Source organism: Chaetodon trifascialis, chromosome 16 (assembly GCF_039877785.1).
Source record: "Chaetodon trifascialis isolate fChaTrf1 chromosome 16, fChaTrf1.hap1, whole genome shotgun sequence".
Lineage (NCBI taxonomy): Eukaryota > Metazoa > Chordata > Actinopteri > Chaetodontiformes > Chaetodontidae > Chaetodon > Chaetodon trifascialis.
Genome location: NC_092071.1, coordinates 15,925,700 through 15,945,654, shown reverse-complemented (window position 1 = coordinate 15,945,654; position 19,955 = coordinate 15,925,700). Strand labels below are relative to the sequence as shown.

The window sequence follows — 19,955 nt, the reverse complement described above, 5'->3', positions numbered from 1 at the left end:
ATATTTTATTTTCATTTTCTAATCTATTGACAGCCGAACACATTTCTGATTTGCACACACAGATAGTTTTATCTGGAAATGATGTATGATGTATGTATTTACTTAAGTATTTGATATAGAGGAATCAAGTCTGCATGACTGGTTTAATCCATCTTGTATGTTCATTTGTGTGAGTCAGTCCCACATCACATTGGGTAGGTAAAAGTAAAGAAAGGCATCAGAGCGAATTGACAAACTATGTCGGCTCGGCGGTGTGTACAGCAGTGTTGTGTAAATAATTCACTGGAGATGTAATGGATTGTGGGCTCAGGCTAGTAAGTGAATCATTCTTGACATATGCACGATTTCAGTTCAGCTGAGTGTTCATGTAAACACTCTTAACATGACAATAATAGCTGATGACAGGCCTGACCAGAGTGTGAAAACAGCCATTCTTTTCCGGGTTAGATGAAGATGCATGCTTGTCAGGAGCAGGTTGCTAGGCCTGAGTTGATACCTGTAAAACTCCTCCTGCTGTCAGAGTCACACTTCTCCAACAAATTATTCCAGAAATTCAATTTAATTAATAGCAACTGCTCGCAGCAGTCTTTAAACTGACAAACAGGTCATATCCTCTGGCCTCTGCGATCCATTCTGGAAATAAACTGGTATAAACTCAGATTCTTCCAGCTACCGGTTCGTCTGCCGGCTGCTGACTGACGGGCTGAGAGTGATTCACGGCCCTCTGTGCACATCCGTCACGCTGTCATCTCGAAAAAGAGACGACAGGACAAACAAAGCATGTGCAATCGTATTTTTATCTGCACGTAGGTCTTAGTAGCATGCATGAAGTACATCATCGAATCTCATTCACTGTATGTTCTCGTTCAGATGAAACGAATGAATAAGGTAGCTAAATAACAGCGTGGCGCCGCTGTAATTAAAGTGAAAACGATCCCTAACACACTTTCATTTTGTAACGGAAAGTGACCAAACAGCACCGCATACAGCTTTCCTCTTACTACTTCGAGCTACCTCTCTCTTCTCTCTAGAGCCAGGAGACGATTAGCTTAGCATAGCATAAAGACTGGAAGCAGGGGGAAACAAATAGCCTGGCTCTGTTCAAATCTGCCTATGAACACCTCTACAAACTCACGAACTCATCGTATCTTGTTGTTTTAATCTGCACAAAAACTGAACATAGATATATCATGTTAATTAGTTGTTACTTCTAGTCTACATCTACTTGATCAAACTCTCTAAATCTCTGAGAACCACAACAGAATGAAAGTGAGCGTCTGAAAAGTGACCCTGTTAGTTGTCATCATATATTATGCACACTGAGGAGGCTGTACGATCTGGATTATATGATGCTCCTTCTTTGAAGTTCACTGTAGAGGGTATTTACAGCTCTTATTAATCATTAGCTTTGAATCACCACATTTCAGCGACCGTCGCTCAGAACGGCTCCTCTGCGCTGACATTTCCAGTTTGGGGGAAGAAAAGCAGAATATTTGTCAGTCAGGATGAAATCACCACACGCCTGTCAATTATCTCCTAAGGAGCACCTTTGACAAATCACAGCCTGCCAAGTATTATCTTGGTGCTTATGGAGCCGCTTTCAATGTGATGATTCATCAGGAAGTCTCAGAAATAATCAATTTGATGTATTTGGTGAATTTCTCTCTTTCTTCTATCTATCTATCTATCTATCTATCTATCTATCTATCTATCTATCTATCTATCTATCTATCTATCTATCTATCTATCTATCTATCTATCTATCTATCTATCTATCTATCTATCTATCTATCTATCTATCTATCCAGCAGACGTGTGAAATGAGTATTTTAGGGCACATATATATGCCCATCACTGACAATCTCTTCCCTATTTGCTCCATCATGTCTTTGATAATGTTGAGTTATTAAGAAAAGTCTGCTGAGGAGTTATTGCTCACCTTGTCGCATAATGGACTAATTTTCATCTTGAGGGTGAACATCATTTGGTATTTGAACAAAGTAAAACCGGCAAACAACACTCCAACAAGCTTTGGTGTCGTCTTTAACGTCACATCTGTTGTCCATCCCTGCGGCCATAATAACAGAGAATCTCCTACAAATCTACTGTGAATTATTACACAATTAAAGTGCAGAATCATTTATTTTGTCCTTTTTGAGGAAACCACATCTCACAGGCACGTGCTTATCCTCCCCCTTAATGTCATATCAGCTAAATCTATGTCAGTCAGTGTTACCAGCTCCTTGAATTCCACTGCAGTCTCTTCCTGTTGTCCACATGCAGCAGATTAACAGATTCTCATCTTCTACGATAAATAAAATCCGGTCTGATCAGTTTTCATACGTTTAAGTAATATTTTAAAGCACTACAGCGCAGGAGACAGCCAGTTACAGATGACCTCCTCCACACTGATCATGGTGATTGCTCCATTTCAATGCTTTTAGACCTCAGCTCAGCTTGGCACAGCAGACGACACCATTCTGCTCCAGCGGCGTTGTAAAGGAGCCGGGTCACAGAAACATTACACATGGAGCGGAGCCGCTCGGTCACGCTCCTGCAAAATCATTCCTCTCCACACACAAACAAGAATAAGAATATTTCATCCCAGGGGTGAAAATATTGTCCCCCTTTCTCTTGGGAACTATGCGTGCTTTTATTTGATCATGCTCAGAGAGACTCCGTCCTCTGCTGCCAGCAGCGAGTGTAAAATGGAGCAGATAGCCGAGCCTAACAGACAGAAACATGCTGCGCTACCCTTACTGTATTTCAACATATTTACACAAGCTGTCTGTAAATCTCCGAGGAGATTGTATGATATGATTTTAAAACTCTGTGTGGACTGAGCCTGAAACCAACACACTGCTCTCTCTCCCAAATCTAAGTCTGAGGTTTGTATTTATCAAACGTCTCAGACTCACTCGGAGCAATCACACCAAGAGACCAAGGAGGACTAAAAATAGACGCAGCTGAAAGCCGGACATTGGATGTGAATGACATTTCCATTTCCGAGGAACGGGACGTGGTCTTTGAGATTGAAGTTTTGTGACAGAAGCCCACAAATTGCAATTATAATGGCATATTGTAGTTCTTCTTGAAAGTTTTTTCTTTTTCTCATGTTTCAGGCACATAGACAGAAGAAGGCTGATAATCAGACTGAACTGTCGGTTCATTTCACCTCGTTCTCTATGAATCGCTGAACAAATCTGACGTGGGCGGCCACTCAGAGGCTAATGCAGAGATACATGCTCACAATCTGAGGCAGAGTTTCAGAAATTGATACATATGTTTGAAAATGATTGACTTACTGAAAGACCTTCAGGATCACACAATCTGTCACCTGCTTCTCTCAATGGCCAACATGAAGTGACTGAATTATGCAAGTTTTTAAGACTTTTCTGTTTTTTATTATCTGCGCACTCTTGATGAGAGTACTTTTGCTTTGGCAGCACTGTCGAGTAGCAGAGGCAGAAATTAATCTGCATTTTAGTGAAGGTGCAGTGACGCTAATCAAAGGTTGGTTTGTGGCTCTACTGATAGGCGAGGGACTATAATTGTCCCAAAAAAAACCTTGACTGTGATGGAGAGAACCAAAGTTAATGTGGACAAAATGGATTTGCAACCAGGCTGGTAACAGGCGCTCCCTCCTCATCCTAATACCATCATTTGGTTTTGGGATGTTCTGCTCTGACACTTGAAAAATTGAGCCCGTCTTGGCCATCCATCCCAAAGCAACGTCTTTTAAATCACTTTACAAAACAAATGCGCACAATTTTCTTTTATCTGTTTGCTCCTTTAGTAATACTTTAATATAAAACACCGTGTATCACTGTTTCATGATGTACTGAATTAATCATGTGTAGCTGTAGTATTAGTAGTTTGGAAGTGCTGTATCAGGGAAAAATACAATTCTAGACAATCCATTATTGATTATTCGTTCGATTTATTACCTGGCACGTAATAAATCAAACCCTGCTGCAAAGCTCCAGAGACTTCTTCAGCTCTGGGCCGACATTAACAAGTGTTGGAGCTAGCTTGTTCTACAGTGCAGTGACAGCATGGATGACGGCCAGCTGAGAACTCACCCTAAAGAACTCCTTAGTGGAGCCTGAGTCTAACGTCCCATAGGCGATCTCTGTCTGCTTGGCCAGGTCCTCGGCACTCTCGATCGGAGACACCATCCTCTCCACGGTGAGGAAGGCGGCCAGGTTAGCCGTGTAGGAGGAGATGATGATGAGGGTGAAGAACCACCACACTCCTCCGACGATACGCCCCGACAGAGACCTGAGAGGAGGACACAGAGCAGACACAGAGGCATGAGAGCGGCGAGCTCCAATCGACACAGGCTGGGGAAGAAGGATCATTTTCCTCCATGTCTCCTGTGTTTGGCACCTCATCAGCTCAGAGGTTTATCTCAGACCTCGCTCTTTAATTTGAAGAATTTTACCATTATTTTGAGAAATTGTCCAGTTAGCCCATTAAGTCATGAGAAGTGCAATATTATCTGAATGTCCCTTGTGCTCCGTCCTAACTTGCATAATTTCATTTAAATGAACTACCGTAAAGTCAATGTAGCTGCATTTACAGCTGATTAATTCTTTGAAAGTAATAATAAGCCTCGTTAACTCAATATAACTGTATCCACATTTAGTTTTGGAGCTAATTCAGGTGAGCAACCATCCCAGGTAGCCAAAAATGCTCAGCCCAACAGCAGCCTAAACCCAGCAGTCTGCAGAATCATGCCAGACCTGTGATGAGCGCTGCAATCTGTCCAAGGTTACTTGGGTTGATTCCAGGGTCTAACTGGCTCAAAGTTGAGCCTGAGTACTACTAATGTGTGTGTATTGTGTGTGTTTGAGTCATTTGCTAGGACACTTGATCTTCTTCCTCTGTTGTAAAAGTGTTCCCTGACAAATTTAGACCAGAGAGGACAGAACAAGTCCGAAGTAAAAGCACAGTGAGTCTGCTGCTAAAGTCAAGCTATGATGAGCCAAACCGCTCCATCACACAGATACTCCCATCCTGCTCACTGGTCCTGAACCAATTCCTCACACTTTCCACATCAGCGTGAAGGCTCTGACTTTAAATCGCTGCCTAGCAGTGCAACTCTGGGTTCATATATTCAAATTTGACTATTCTCTCTGGTGCCATCTCCAACTTCTGCAGTCACACACACATTCCAGTGAATGCGCTGCTCTCAGATGAACTCACATTTCTCATTTCAAACGAGGATCCATTTGCGCCGCATCACTGCATTGCAGATGTACTGCTCTGGATTTCTCCTAATATATTGTTTCATCGCTTATTTATGTATTTATGCTATCGTGGCACTTTCATGGCATAAATATTTAGTTTGTCCGTCAGAGCTGCAATCAAAGCCTACAGTATCCTATGGCTCCATCATCAAAGCTTCAGACACGCTGTTATTCTGAGCACATTTTGTAAAAAAAAAAAAAAAAAAGAAAGAAAAGAAAAAGAAAAAGAAAAAAGAAACGTATCCGTAAATGGTTTATAATTGGATAATTATCAAGAATGATGTCACATTAACGTCAATGATGATACCTGAGTTGAGGCAAAGTTTTAGTCACAAAAACTTCATCATTGCTAGGAATACATTTCTGCTTCTTTTGACTGAAGTGACCTGGAAGCTGCTGGTCTGTGTCAGGCCTATGTGCCAAGGCAGCTTTCCACAGACTGCTTCCTCTGTTCTTCATACAGTAGTATTAACTCAAGTTATGCTCAACCACAGACCTGGTGCCTGAGCTTACATTAAGCCTGCAGCTAACATCCATCTCAATCAAACAACTTACCATGCCGACATCCTGCCGAGCACATGAGAACCCACAGAGACTGATCATTCACCAGCTCTCATTCAGAAACCACACTGTGTCATCCAACTACAGTTACATGAAGAACTTATGAAATTAGAAGCACTCATTTGTCTTCACTCGTCAGACACAATTTTTTTTATTTTTTATTTTATTGCTATCCATCAGATGTTTCTTCTTCATGAATACCAATAATCAAAGGGTTGCTCTCTGTGGAAAGAGAAAACCTTAAAGAAAGCTAAATGTCCCACTTTAAAAACCCAAGTTTCTCCAGCAGCACATCTTTAATCACTCCAATCACTGTCTAATCTGAATTCTTTGGAAACCTCAACTTGAATTTTCTGTCATTGCTCTTGAACTTCTTCTCTACAATCTTCTTAAGTCCCAGAAGAAAGGATGACAGAGGCAAGAATCCTTGAAGAAGAGGTCAGGGACATCACATCGGTGATGCGCAGAGAGATGGATGGATGAATACAGGGGATGGCTGGATGGCTGTTGTTTTGGGAAAATTCGTAATGCGGTTAAGGTGCTAATGATGGTTTTTCCGTACAAAACACATTATATGCACCAAGTTGATGACCGTAAAATGGAACATGCAGCAAAAACACGGTAGCCCTCCAAGAGTCATGAAGAAGTCAAGCAGCTACTCTGAATGAAATGTAATGACCCCTGTGCATTTTACAGCCCTCAGCATGGTGGATATAAGTTATTTTGTGGATGCAAAGCATCACTGCCGGCATGCAGTTTCTAAACAAATGGATGCACATTGGAGTGAGGTTTCAGAGAAAGAAAGGGGAGGAAGGTAAGGTGAAGTGAAGCATGAGGTGAGGTGGACAGCAGCAAAACTACAGCTCAAAATAACCTATATGCACCATGGCGGGGTGGAGATGTATGTATATGGGACTATAAAATGCAGAGAGATGACGAGGACAACTGAGAGGTGACGGAGAGTGAACACAACAACCAACCTTGGTGAGATATCGCATCCTTGCTGCATGAAGGCACCCAGGGAGAACCACAGGCTATTAAAAATCCCAAAGTCGTTTGGAGGGTCTGGGGGGCTCTGAGGGTCTTTGACCTCATCGTTCTCGTCCAGATGCCACTCATAAGGGCTGAAGCGGCTCACCAGGAAGAGCACCACACTCACACCGATATAGGCAAAAACTATACACATCCAAATCTCATAGGCCAGTGGGTCCAGGAAGGAAAACACCCCAGGTTTGGACTTTTGAGGCTTCTTAATCATAATGGAGATGCCCAAGCTCATAAAGGGCTTAGAGAAGTCTATCACTTCTTCCCGAACCAACGTTATAGTTAGAGGAGCCACGGCTATGTCAGCTCTCTGTGAAAATGGAAACAGGCACACTGGGAGTTAGTGTTACAGAGCAAATAACCAACCAAAGTGTTAAATATTGATTTAATAAAGCAAACACTGATGAACGCAAACGAGTCTTATAATGACATATACATGGCCAGGCACTCAGCCTAAAAGTGAATTCATGGAGAACAGATTGGACATGGTGAAATGCTTAGAATATACCGAAGAGCAGACCTCTAATAACGCCTGCGAGAGGGGAACCTGCCATTTGAAAATGAGTCACTCAGCATTTGTGTTGGCTAATGTCTTTGTCTCGATCCAAATCTCCTCCATGAATCAAGCAGAGGGTTGGAAGACAGAGGTGGAGGGGCTTATGTAAGCAGTCCATGAAATGTGAATCCGCCTTGTTAAATTCACCTCCATCAGATCCTCTTCGACGCCTGACAGCCTCATCAATTAGTATCTCACTGTAGTGACAAACGCTTGCAGTGAGACACTCTGAGGGGAGAGTGGCGTCGTAGCTAAAACTATGGAAATATCTAACACGAAGGATTCATGTCTTAGATAAAGTCAGGAGGAGGTCTCAGCCAAAAATGGGAGCTCATTCAGTGTTGATGCAGAAATATAGCTGAGGCCTTATTATGGCCATTTCAGTTATGGGGGGTGGGGGTGGTCATCTCTTTCTGTATGAAGCTGCTGATATAGAGAGTTGCAGGAGAGCAGTGCGGCCTGTAAAACAGTCTGCAGAAACTACAGGTCTCAAACTGAGAAGCCTGCTCTGAAACACTGTTTGCATGCAGATTTTCTTACGCTGCAGTCTGCCGTGTGTGAGATTCTGAGCATTATTCATTCAGCAACTGGGGTCTCATAAAAGATGCAAATCATCTTGTTAAAGCCAATTCGAGTGTGAGGGAGCCACGAGATGCATGATAAAACCACTCCCTGCGACTTCACGGCGGAAGAAGGGATTTCCAAAACTCACTCAGCCCACCTTGACCACAAGCACAACATATTTTTTTAAATGGTTGTTTTCCACGTGACTGACTATCTGCATTATCTTTGAATTATGTGCTGCAACATGATGGCTGCACAGGGGTATTACTGTATGGATGCTTCTTCACTAGCTGCTGCCATCTTTACAGCTTCATCCTCTGTTGATCCTGGCACGCAGCAATTCACTCTAACGGAGTAACAACCACGATAATCTTGCATCATATGTGTTTGGTTTGAAAGTGGACTGAGTGAGTTTCATAAAAACCTCTCTTCTCTATGAATGTACTTCAAGACATTTACTATACTTTACAATAATCTGAACAAATGTGAGGGTTACATGATAGGAGACGAACACTTAACCCCCTTCCCCCTTATGAGCAACACAGGCGGACTGACACTTACCCCATAAACCAGTTCACCCACCATCCCGTTCCACGTCTTGGTCTCTGGATCTCTGGCTCCGTACTTCCCATCCGGAACTATTGACAGCTTATATCTTATCCCCACATGTTTTGCAATTTCAGAAGCTAAATCGACACAGTAGCCTTCATATCTGTCATTCCCATCCATCTGCATATAGTTTTTCTTGTACATCACATATGGAGCTTCCTGTTAATTAGACATAATTTTGAGTACATTGTCAAGACAGCACACATTAACACTGGCCAGACCTCGTGGGTCACACAAGGCCTTGACTGGTACTGAAGCATGCACGCATGCCGGGGTGACACACCAACAGACGTGGGGGGAAATCAAAAAAGACAAACAGAGCAGAGGGAAAAAGGATCTACACAGCATCAGTTACAGGCATGTTATCGGGGGACTCGACAGACTAAAAAAGCGGGCCGCTGCAGGAGTAAAGAGGCCAACTGGGCCGAGCAGGGGGAGTTAAGCATCTGACACATATAAAGGAGGCAAAGCAGGATGCCGGGACTCCCTCATGCTAACCTCATCCACAATCTAAATATGTGGAAATGGGCGATAGGCGGGGGTTGCATGTGCTTTGCATCAGCATGGCACAAGGAGGACGACAAGCTGAATGGAGCACTTTTTCCAGTTCATAAAGTAAACGTCAGCGACAGCAGGGAGATAAAAGACATCAAACACATGGCGTTTAATCGTCAAACAAATACTAAGTGCAACAACGGCTGAGCCACATCAGAAGAGTCATTGTATGACCAAATCGAGTGGATAATGGTTCAATTTTCTTTTCTTTCGTTACCATCATGACAATAAAATAATCTGCTTGTTGTCTTGATTATATTGCTTGGCTATTCCACATCACGTCTGTGCCTTGTATTTCAATAAAATCTGATGTAATTCCTCCGAAAAAGTAAAACATGTTCGCCATCAAACTTCCTTTAAATGACCGAATGTCACCTGGGGGATATTCAACAATGGTGATTTACTTTGTCATACGGCATGAACATGTTTTTCAGAGGTTGTTTGACTTATATTAGAAGTCATCTTCAGAGGGGACTTTCACGTGATGCTTTCACAGAATCCAGCAGTTTGACTCCGGTTTTGTTTGAACTAGTCCGTCTTTACCTTCTCTTCCATTCTGCAGTCATGTACAATGTTATACGAGACAAAATGAAAGCGTTGCATCCCTATAATAACAGGATGACCTTTCATTAAATGTGAGATCAAATATGATAATCTAAAGTTATGGAATGTGGGAAAAGCAACATGACATGGCTGTGATGTATCTGAAATAATAGTCGTCTTTATTCAAACCAAAGGCATGCCTGGCAGTGAGAAAATAATGTGATGACACTGCTCTTCTTGTCTCCCTTCCTCACTCTGGATAGTGTTGTATTTCCTGTCTGGTCATGAAGATAATGAGATTCTAGACACCGAGATGAGAATGTGTGACCAATACATTCTGAATTTGCCTAAGATGAAAACACAATAGGCAAAGTCAGAAGGAGCGAGAGGCCATGGTTTTAAATGTAAGATAAGGCGTACCTTATCTTACATTTAAAAATGGCTGATGATGATTAATCTGCGATCACTGTCTGCAACTAGTCTAACTAGCACTCTGAGCCTCATGTACTGGGAGCACTGGTTTTAGAGATACTTACATTACAATTCAGTGCCGAAGTGAATTTGAACAGAGGGATAAACAGCCAAAGGTTGCAGCCTTCGGTTGTTTATGGCCTCCTGATGCGCAGATCATTTCATGTCTCCAGTGAGACACAGCTGATTTACCCCAGCGTCACTGACACTTTACTTAATGAGAGGGAAACATTTTTACTTACGTATGCACTCAATGTGAATACGATGGTGTCTATCTCTATAGTTATCATTACCAAAGCCGTTATTGTGATGTCACTACTACAACAGCCCACTGTAATATAAAAAAACCAAAATGCTTTGGCACCCACACGGATACAGTTGAAACACTCTTTGTGAATCGACTGTTTCAACATGTAGTGAGTGGATGGAAAGCAACTCAAAATAAAATAATTCTACCCTCCCAGGACAGATTGCAACAATGGACACCTTGACCTTGAATGGCAGAAATCTTAAGGTGAAACACTTAAAACCTGCTTGAGAGTGTACCATAATAGTAGTGACCACAATTGTTCGGTTTTCCACAGAAGAGGACTCGTTGGTGACCTGCTGATCCATAATATATACAAATTTTTCGTACTCATTCCAGTAGCCGATCTGAAAATGACACAAAGGTTGGCAGTTATTACAAGAAGCAGAGAGACATCTTTACAGCAGAGCCTCCAAATCCGTGCAAAGTGGTCGGCTCTATCGGTAAAGCAGGAGACAGTGTTGGTTTTGCCTGATGTACGATTTTATAAAAAGCCTGTAGTGGTGCTTCTCACTTCACCTGGGCTACACTTCAGCGGAGTAGGCGTAAGCTATTCCGGGCTCTGCAAATGTTCTCTTACATAACAAGAAAGCAGCACCAACAGAGCCTTCGAAGACTGACAAAATTAATACCAGCAAGACAAACCTAATATTCGAAATGTGCCTTATCTAGCCAGTGCAGTAGGTTGTTCTACTTTTCTATTAATACTACACATAGCACACACAGTATAATCTAACACAAAAACAAACACTGGCCTGTGTCTACTGAACCTGAGATGATTCCAGAAGCTGCATTATGTTTATTTCAGCTACACTCTGATGTTTTCAGCCAAGAAGAAGTCAGCATCTCCCACTTCTGGTTGCTATGATGCTCAGTACTCACTCTGTTGTCACTGCAGATTGCCTCACACTGACTTTGGATGTGCGGGCCGCTGTGATGTATGTTGCCTTGTGAGCTGAGCTATGTGGACAGTATGGGGCCACGTCCTTTTGGTGGCAGCTTTTGCGGGGACCTTGTCAGAGTTCAGGGTCAGGGAGCTAGTCAAGCCACAGCGTTGTGGGTCTGCGTGTGCGTGTTTTCAGACAGTATTGTTTTTGCCTTTGGCCTGGCAGATTACCGGAGAACACTGAGGGATTGTGTGGGTGCAGTGAGACCCCCAGTATCTGGTGATCAACGTAAAATTTAAATTAGAAAAAACAGTGGGACAAGCTCCTAGGAATGACCTTTTAGTCTCTGAGGGGGCAGATCGACGTGTGTTCTGCTAACTGCAGCTGACAAGCTAATAAGAGGATAGACAGTGTTTTGTTAACGGTATTGAAGAAAATTACATAATCGTTCAGCATCTAAACTAACAGACATTGACAAGTGCTACAGCCGTCAAGCTGACTAGCTAAATGACTTTTCTGAGCGAGTGCACTTCTTCATCAGTCGATGTTTGTTTATCTCTCATTTAACAAGTCTAGTCCATGCTTATAGACAAAATGTGCTGTTAGCTCTTTTCTGTCAGTGTCTTAGGCTGATGCATTCAAATATAGTGGAAAGTAAAATATTTTTATTGGCTATTTGATCAAAAATATCAATTTCTTCCCTTCTGGGCACTGATTTTCTCAAAAGAGGACAAAGAACATCTAATTTACAGAGCAGATCTCCGTGCTGTAAAGTAAAGTAAAATGTAAATTATAGAGGAAGGTGGAAGTGAAGACTTGTTGAGACTGAAGCTGTAAAACCTCCCTGACAAGAGCTGCTACCCCACCTCCAGCTTCAGTATAGTGAGGTTTAATGAAGAGTTTTTCTGTGATCGTGGTTTAAAGGCTGTGTCAGAGGATTTCCTTGAGGAAAATGCTGAAAACTGAACTTCACTTTAAAAAGTTACATTTAAAGAAACAATACACATACAGAAAATATCATATACTCCTAGTCTTACAAAGCGAGCACACAAATAATTCCTTGATCGTTATTGTCTGCCTAGACTCCGCAGGCCTTTGCTTGATGTCATTTCAAGTGATTGACAGCTCTGTGCTTCACTCAGGCTTCAGTATGAACCCTTCAGACACCTGCCTGGACAGATGCACCACACACTGGGCTGTCAGTGGTTTTAGCATCAGATTTTAAAGTTGGAAACACATGGCAGAGCTTTCGGAAACAGTTCCTTTTAATGGTTGACTGTTAGTGAGTGAGTGTGAGGCAATAAACAGGCCGTGCAGGAGGACGGTAATGCCTCATTTTCAGCCATGTCCTCATCTAAACCACCAATCCCCAAAAGTTTGTAGTTTGGTTTAGCGTTGATCTGCAGGGCTCAACTGACTCTTGGTGAATGTTTTCCAAATTTAAATCTCAGAGGGGACAGAAGCTCACACAGTTTGGGCTGGCTTTGCAAGACTGGGCTACTGGCGGCTTCTGTCCAAATCAGAATCAACTGTACTTCTCATATACTGCCAACATGCCAACAGAAAGTAAAATCCACATCACAGAGCTGCTTGAAACCGGTCCGTATTTATGTTAGCGGATTCAAAACATATATGACGGATAACTCTACCATATGCTAACTGTGCTCAGAATATTTCATTGCATATTAATTAAAATATGAGAGATGTTTCCAAGGCTACGTGCTCACTTACCCTCCTGGGGCCTCCGGTCTTCATCTCGTACACATCAATTGTGTAATTAGACCGTCGACCAAATGTGTCAAACTGGATGTTTCCTGTCATACCTTGTACTTGGACCTGCAAGGCACCAACAAATGGATGATAACACCTGCTCTTGACACACAAGAAACGTCAAGAAATCTCAAAAAAGAAAGAAGGAGAAAAACAGAGAAACTTGAGAATTGTAGTGAGAATCAGTAACTTGTGAAGTGCAGAGGGAGATAAAGCAAAGATTGAGCTATAAATAAAATAAAAAGCACAGCTGTTTGCAGAGACAGCGAACGCCCTCAGTCCTACCATTTTCAGAGCTCTCTCGATGTCAATGCCTTGGCTCCAGGGCACGGCCGGGTTGGCCAGGCAGTCGCCCGCGCTCCCCCTGCGAGACACGTCCACTCGCTGGCGTCGAAGGTACCGGAAGGCCTCCGCGATCACAAGGATGGCATCGTGGGTCAGCGCTGACGTGTACTGAGACAAAGGCGACAAGAAAGCCCTGTGATGCACCACTGACATCGTGCAGATCCAACGCGACACTGCACCGCTATCACAGCAAGGTTATTATGTCTGCAGCAGCACTTACACAGAGAGCGGCGCTGCTGATGTAAAAAGCAAGAAAATCAAAGCCTCGCATCATGATTGACGTAAAAATTACACTAGTATGAAAAGCAGCCTCTATTCAAGGACGAGCAGGTGACAAGTTATTTAAGAAAATGAAAAACATTCAGATTGACATATTTTCTCTGGTTTCAGCAGAGTTTCTAGCTTAGAACTTGATGGAGAGAGAGTGAGAAAAAGCATCTTTGAAGATAAAATAAAATCAGCATCGGCAGCTATGCCTCACTGACCTTCAGTGGAGTGTTTTTGGCTTCTGGAAATTCTCTTTCATCCAGGCGCTCCCAGCGCTGGAGGAACTGCTGGACGATGGGGCTGTCTGGGTTGATGATCTGGAAGCCTGTGATGTTGGCTCCACCAGAAAAGACCCTGTCCAGGCTCATGTTGGAAAAACCCTGAGAGCAAAGAGCGCAAGTGGCTGGTAGTGGAGCGAGGGATCATTAGCAGCAAAGATGAAGATCATTTAAAAACTTCTTCAGCTTGCCCGTCATTAGCTTCTTCTTCTTCTGTTTAATTACCACACTCAATTGTGAGTCTATCATCGCCACACATCAAGAAGTTTGACTACCGCTGAGAGCGTTGCCTTTCTTTGCACTGCATTGCATCACACTGAGCGGCGTTTTCTTTCTTGCTCTTTTTTTTTTTTAACTGAGTTGTGTTGGATTGTTTCGTGTTGCGAGCTCTCACCAGGTTGGCGAGGATGTAGTGGTATCCTCTGCCGTTTTTTCCCGAGGTCACCACCTACAAGTCGCAGGAGGAGACACACAGTGAGTCACGTCTCATAGCGCTGAGAACATTTAGAGGGCTGAGATTCAGAAAGAGCTTCACTTTCATAACTCGGAGTAGTTGGGAGAAGGAAAGAGGAGAGATTTTAGAGCGACATTTGCAAGGGCAAGAGGGAGCGCGTGAGCACATTTGTACATGTGTGTGTTTGTATGAGACACACAGGCAGAGGGGGGGAACTGTGATGACAGTGCTTGTTCCTTTCCATTAACTTCAACATGTAAAATAAGGTCAAGGCTCCGGCAAACCTCCCTTTCCCTCTCTCTCTCTGTGCAGCTGCCTGTGCTCCACAGTCCGCCTCTTCCTGCTCCGCCTGTCTCAGTCACACACTAGACTTAATTAAACCCAAAAACGTAGTACAGCACCTGTCTGAGCGAGCAGACACAGAGAGAGCTGCACTCGCTGATTTCTTTCAACCTCTTCACCAGCCAAACCTCTCTCACTCTTTCACTCTCTCTCTCTCTCTCTCTCTCTCTCTCTCCACGTCTCCCTCGGTTCTGATTCTCCATCGCAGAGTAGGAAGCTTCAAAAAGACACTGTGGGGGTGGAGAGTTGTTTTTTTTTCCCCTGTCTTTTCACTTTCTGCACTCCTACACAGTTTTGATAAGTATACTCAGGCACTGAAATCATCTAAATGTTAAATGTCCATAGCGACAGTGATATCATGGTAGAGAGATTTTATAGAGGACTTGAATGCAGCTGAGAAATTTTACACTGAAACAAGGACATGCATCCCTGTGGCATGTATCTTGTATTATTTCCATATTTTTCTTTAAGACATAGATCATAATTGGCCAGCCTCTCATTCTTACGGCTCATCTGTATGCAGTCTCAGTGCTTTCATTCACACCTGTGCACTTTAAAACCCTCCGCTTACTCCCGCCTTCATGTCTCGTAATTGTCTCCAGAGAGCAACCGTCCTTGATGCTCCAAGGTTGGCCCAACAACCAGCTTGTGCACCCTGAGAAATTTCAACAATGAATCTAATTACCTTCCTCGGATATGCAAAAGGATTTCATTGTATTCAACATTTTCCACTTCCACCACAGACTCTCTTTGTTTTTCTCTTCGTAAGCACAAATTCCTGGAAGCTTTTCTGCTTATTGTCTCCCAAATTGTCTTGAAAAGCTTTTCATTTGCTGTTCATCCGTGTGAGAGGGAGCCGCAGTGACCCAAGTGTAAGAACACAGCGCACACTTAATGAAGCTGCAGTGCCTGGAGTGACTGGCTACAACTCCCTTTTGTCACCAGCACAGTCAGGCAGAAAGCACAAGGCTTCACACTTCTATATGAGCATCCAAAGCCGACACCTCAACTGCTGTTTGTGACTGAAACCTCGTTTCGCTGTTGGAAAAAGATCAAATGTAAACATTTATCGCTCGCTGTAACTACGAGGCACACAAAAACAAATAATAATGTGACTTCCTCTTTTATTTGGGTCGCCTGGAGAGTACAGAATCAACAGAAGGTGCTACTGTGCGTTTCCTTGGTTTATTAACACTTGACTTATTAAACTACAGCTTAGTGTTAAATGCTACGAGCTTCTGCAGCCATGATTCGAATATTTCAAACATTTCATTCCTGAAATTTGAGAATTATTATAAAATCCTGATGTAAGGGAATGCATGTTAGCATCTAAAACTGTCAAACTGCCTCACAGTCATTCACTGTTGGTTTCATTTACTTTCATACATTTTATACATTTCACAGATAGATTTACCATTTTGTTTATATTTGCATGATCAATCTGTGAAAGGCAGCGAATGAAACAAATAAATTGACTTCAATCAACTGTGAAAAGTTAATACAAGCTTCCACCCAATTCCAATTTACTTAATTGACATGACCATGTAATAATTTCAGTTTGCATCATTCCTGTCAGTAAAACTTTACGAGTGTAAAATTATTTTCCATTCTCTAATTTAATCAACTCAGTTTAAATATCATATATTTAAATTCTTTAAAAAAAGTGATAAAACCCACTTTTTGGGGGGCAATTTTTCACTGCTTTGGACACTAACAATGTAAAACCCATAAAATAAAGCATTTTACATAGGGCATACACTTGAAACACTTATAATACAATAAATATAACAAATGGCAAAATAGAAATAATAGAAACATGTAATATCCAGTGCTCGGCTGTGATTTAGTGCAGCAGCACAACTGAAGTTGCTCAGTGATTAGAGTGAAGATGCCCACAACTGTTACTGCACTTACAATTGGCTTAATTGTATTATTATCACCAGTACTGTATCTACAGTATCATGCTGGTTTTTACCCAGTTAGTGATTGTGTTTTCATTGTAAACATCTAGAAAATGTCAACAAAAGCATACTGATATAATAGTTTTTACAAATACACAATGGAATTACATTCTTTTTGTCACACTGACAACAGATTATAATCAGAAAACTTTGCAAACTTGGACGATATTCAGTTTTAGAGGTAAAATGTAAAATGTGTGTGCGTGTGTGTGTGTGTGTGTGTGTGTGTGTGTGTGTGTGTGTGTGTGTGTGTGTGTGTGTGTGTGTGTGTGTGTGTGTGTGCTAAAAACTGTTAGCAGTACTACATTTACCGTAGACTACACAACTGAATGGTTGAGCTTAAAAAATACTACAAAGCTGTCAGACTTTATGAGGTGAAGCATTCACATCATTCTGATCAGTAAACCCTCTGAAACTAAACCAAATCAGAAAATTCTGCAAACTTTTGGATAAACATAAGCAGGCCACATGCCGGGAGAGATTTTTCTGCCATTAACTTCCTGCAAAGAGACCCCCTGAAAAGGTTGTGAGAGCCACAGTAGCTGAACACTGCACATGTTCTGGCAGAGGATAATTTCATTTGGTTTGCTGTGGGATTTGCTCCACCCCTCCGTTAGCAATGCAACTCTGAAAAGTTGCATCTGGGCATAACAAATATTTTTAGGATCCTGATGCTCCAGTTTCATGGTCCCCTGGGATAATCGCTTTATGCGAGTAAGTGAAAACCACCAGGAACCTGGAAGAGGTCAGGCACTACCGTCACTGAGACACTTTCATTGTCACAGGCTTCATATCTTCCTCTCTGACAAAATCCATTTCTCACAAAACAGCTTCTTCAAACAGCTCGGGGAAAAAGAAGACCTGCGGCCTGGAAGCGAGAGGGAACCTGCAGCACTGATTGTACTGACTGGCTCCTACATTTTTAATGCTGACTGAATGGAAAAGACAGTCTAGGTGCCATGCCCTGTTAACTGTTTTCTGCAGTTAATGACTGCTATGAAAATATCTTCAACTTAAAGGTACCCTGTGGAGTTTTTGACCACTAGTAGTGCTATGGAGCAGTGTTTTTAAGACTAGGCCCCTCTGTTGCGCGACCTCCACTCATGTGAGCAGTGTGACACACATTCCCACCAGCGTGTCGCTAACACACCAAGAAATGCAGCAATGAGGCCATTGAGCTAAGGAAGAGGAAGGATGCAAGCTGCCAAACGTGGATGTAAAGAACGCAGGTTTTGAAATATTCAAAAAATCAGTTTTGTGAATTTTTTTATGAGGACAGAAATACATTCAACACCACTGACGGCTCTCAAGGACAAACAGGACAGCAGGTGTTTTGGTGAGAAACACTGAAAGAAAAGAAAACTTATAATAAACCCAGGTCACAAGTAGTATACTGAAGTATAACAGAAATCTAATTTAAGCATAGAAAAGTCATTTCAAGGACACTTTTACCTTTTCTGCTTAATTTAAAGTATGTTTGACATGTACTCTTAAAAAGTGTACTTTTAAAATAGATGCCATTAAGTTCTACTTAAATCTATTAAAAATGTATATGCTAAGTCTGCAATACTTAAGAGATATAAGTACTTAAAAGAAGTGTACTAGTGAAAAGTATACTTATTTTGATGTTCATTGTAATACACTATTAACATGCTTCATTAAAGTTTAAGTTCTAAAGTTAAAGTATTTTTACAATCAATCTTCTCATCTCACTCTAGGCAAGCAAGCGAATGAGCGTATTTCCCGAAATATCCAACTACTGCTATTTTTAGACCCCAAACTAAAACTGTGGTCGGGTTTTTAAACCAATACATTCAGCACATTAAAATAAATCCTACTGTAACTGACAGACAAGTGAAGCCAGCACGCAGCTCATCTAAACATTAGTGTTCACCTCTTCAGAAATATGAGGCCGTCTTCTTGTGCTGTAACTCCAGCACACAGACAGAGAGAGACGGCAGTTGTCTCCAGTCTCAATTATCTTTATTTGTCCATCCTCAGGGCTCCTCCTGCCTGCCCGTCTGGACGGGCAGGTCTGTGCTGTGCTGTCTGACGTAGACCCGAGCCGGGCCGAGCTGCAGGACGATCAGCCTAAATATTCCTGCGGGAATTGACTCTAATTAAGCAGACTGGAGCCACAGTCCTGTGCAGAGCTGGATGTCTGCCCAAGTGCCTTCAAGAGGATTTGACTCTCTTCCCACTGATGAAGGCTTCTCTTTGTTACAGTGATTTGTCATCTGCCTTCCTCAGAACTGGAACAGGCATCCTAAGGTTGATAACTGTCCCTTTTCACCAGTCAACTAATTATTGTTCCGCTACTCCAAACGGGGCAAAATGAGGAAGAATTAAACTGTCAAAGAGGTGCATTAAAAATGGAAATACAGCAGAGGAAGGACATGGCTGTACATCAGTCAAATGATGCTCCAAATGTCCTATTGTTCACCAGTCCTCACCACAAAGCTGGCTCTTTGAATGAAAGTAGCTGTGCCTCATTATGAAACTTCTGTCTTTCTGTCTGTCTGGACATGATACACAATATATACAAAATTTTAAACAGCTTTAAATGAGACCTCGAAAATGTTGCATGCCCTTACTCCTTTCTATTTTTTTTAGTTCTGAGTGTGATTATTAATTATTATTATTATTATTATTATTATTATTATTATTATTATTATTATTATTATTATTATTATTATTATTAATATCTAAATCATGATAACATGAATTAATTTGGTACAATACCAGCATGTAAATATCATTTTTTGCCAGTCTCTCAGGCTTGCAGTAGCTGTCAGCAACACAATTCTGAACTTCATACAGTCTTTTTATTGAATGCCAATTTCAACAAAATAAAAAATGTGTGTGAAGTTGTAGTGTCCTTACTATCCTTGTTGCGGTTGTGCGCCTGCCAACTCTTCGGCTTGCATGTGTCTGAAGTTGTTTTTCATTTTGGGTTGCTTTTAACTCAGACTTCTCTAGGGTCTCCTTAGGATGCCTGGGCTACAAAGACTGTACCTCTTTTACAGTCAATGCTTTTTTTTTCCAGGAGCAATGTTTTCTTCTTTATAATCGAAGTAAAGAAAAAGAGAATGAAGGTCTGAGCACACATATTTGTCTTGTTGTGGTTTACTTGCAAGGCATTAGAGATGAACCTGGACAGAGTATGCACTTTTCATGCAGCTCTTTAAT

The 19,955-nt window shown here is 41.9% G+C and overlaps 1 protein-coding gene across 5 annotated transcripts in view; it reads right to left on the bottom strand.

Moving 5' to 3' along the window:
* gria3a (glutamate receptor, ionotropic, AMPA 3a) overlaps positions 1–19,955 on the bottom strand; it is an 81,251-nt gene that overhangs the window by 25,674 nt on the left and 35,622 nt on the right. For all 5 annotated transcript variants that reach the window (XR_011603168.1, XR_011603167.1, XM_070982569.1 and 2 more), the window contains exons 5-12: positions 14,404–14,457; positions 13,950–14,111; positions 13,405–13,572; positions 13,081–13,185; positions 10,702–10,809; positions 8,539–8,745; positions 6,794–7,167; positions 4,083–4,281 (exon numbers count right to left, since the gene is read on the bottom strand). Coding sequence is in view for 3 of the 5 variants with exons in the window: in XM_070982569.1 (XP_070838670.1) it covers positions 4,083–4,281; positions 6,794–7,167; positions 8,539–8,745; positions 10,702–10,809; positions 13,081–13,185; positions 13,405–13,572; positions 13,950–14,111; positions 14,404–14,457 (1,377 nt within the window). In the remaining 2 variants the exon portion in view is untranslated. The remainder of the gene's footprint in view (positions 1–4,082; positions 4,282–6,793; positions 7,168–8,538; positions 8,746–10,701; positions 10,810–13,080; positions 13,186–13,404; positions 13,573–13,949; positions 14,112–14,403; positions 14,458–19,955) is intronic.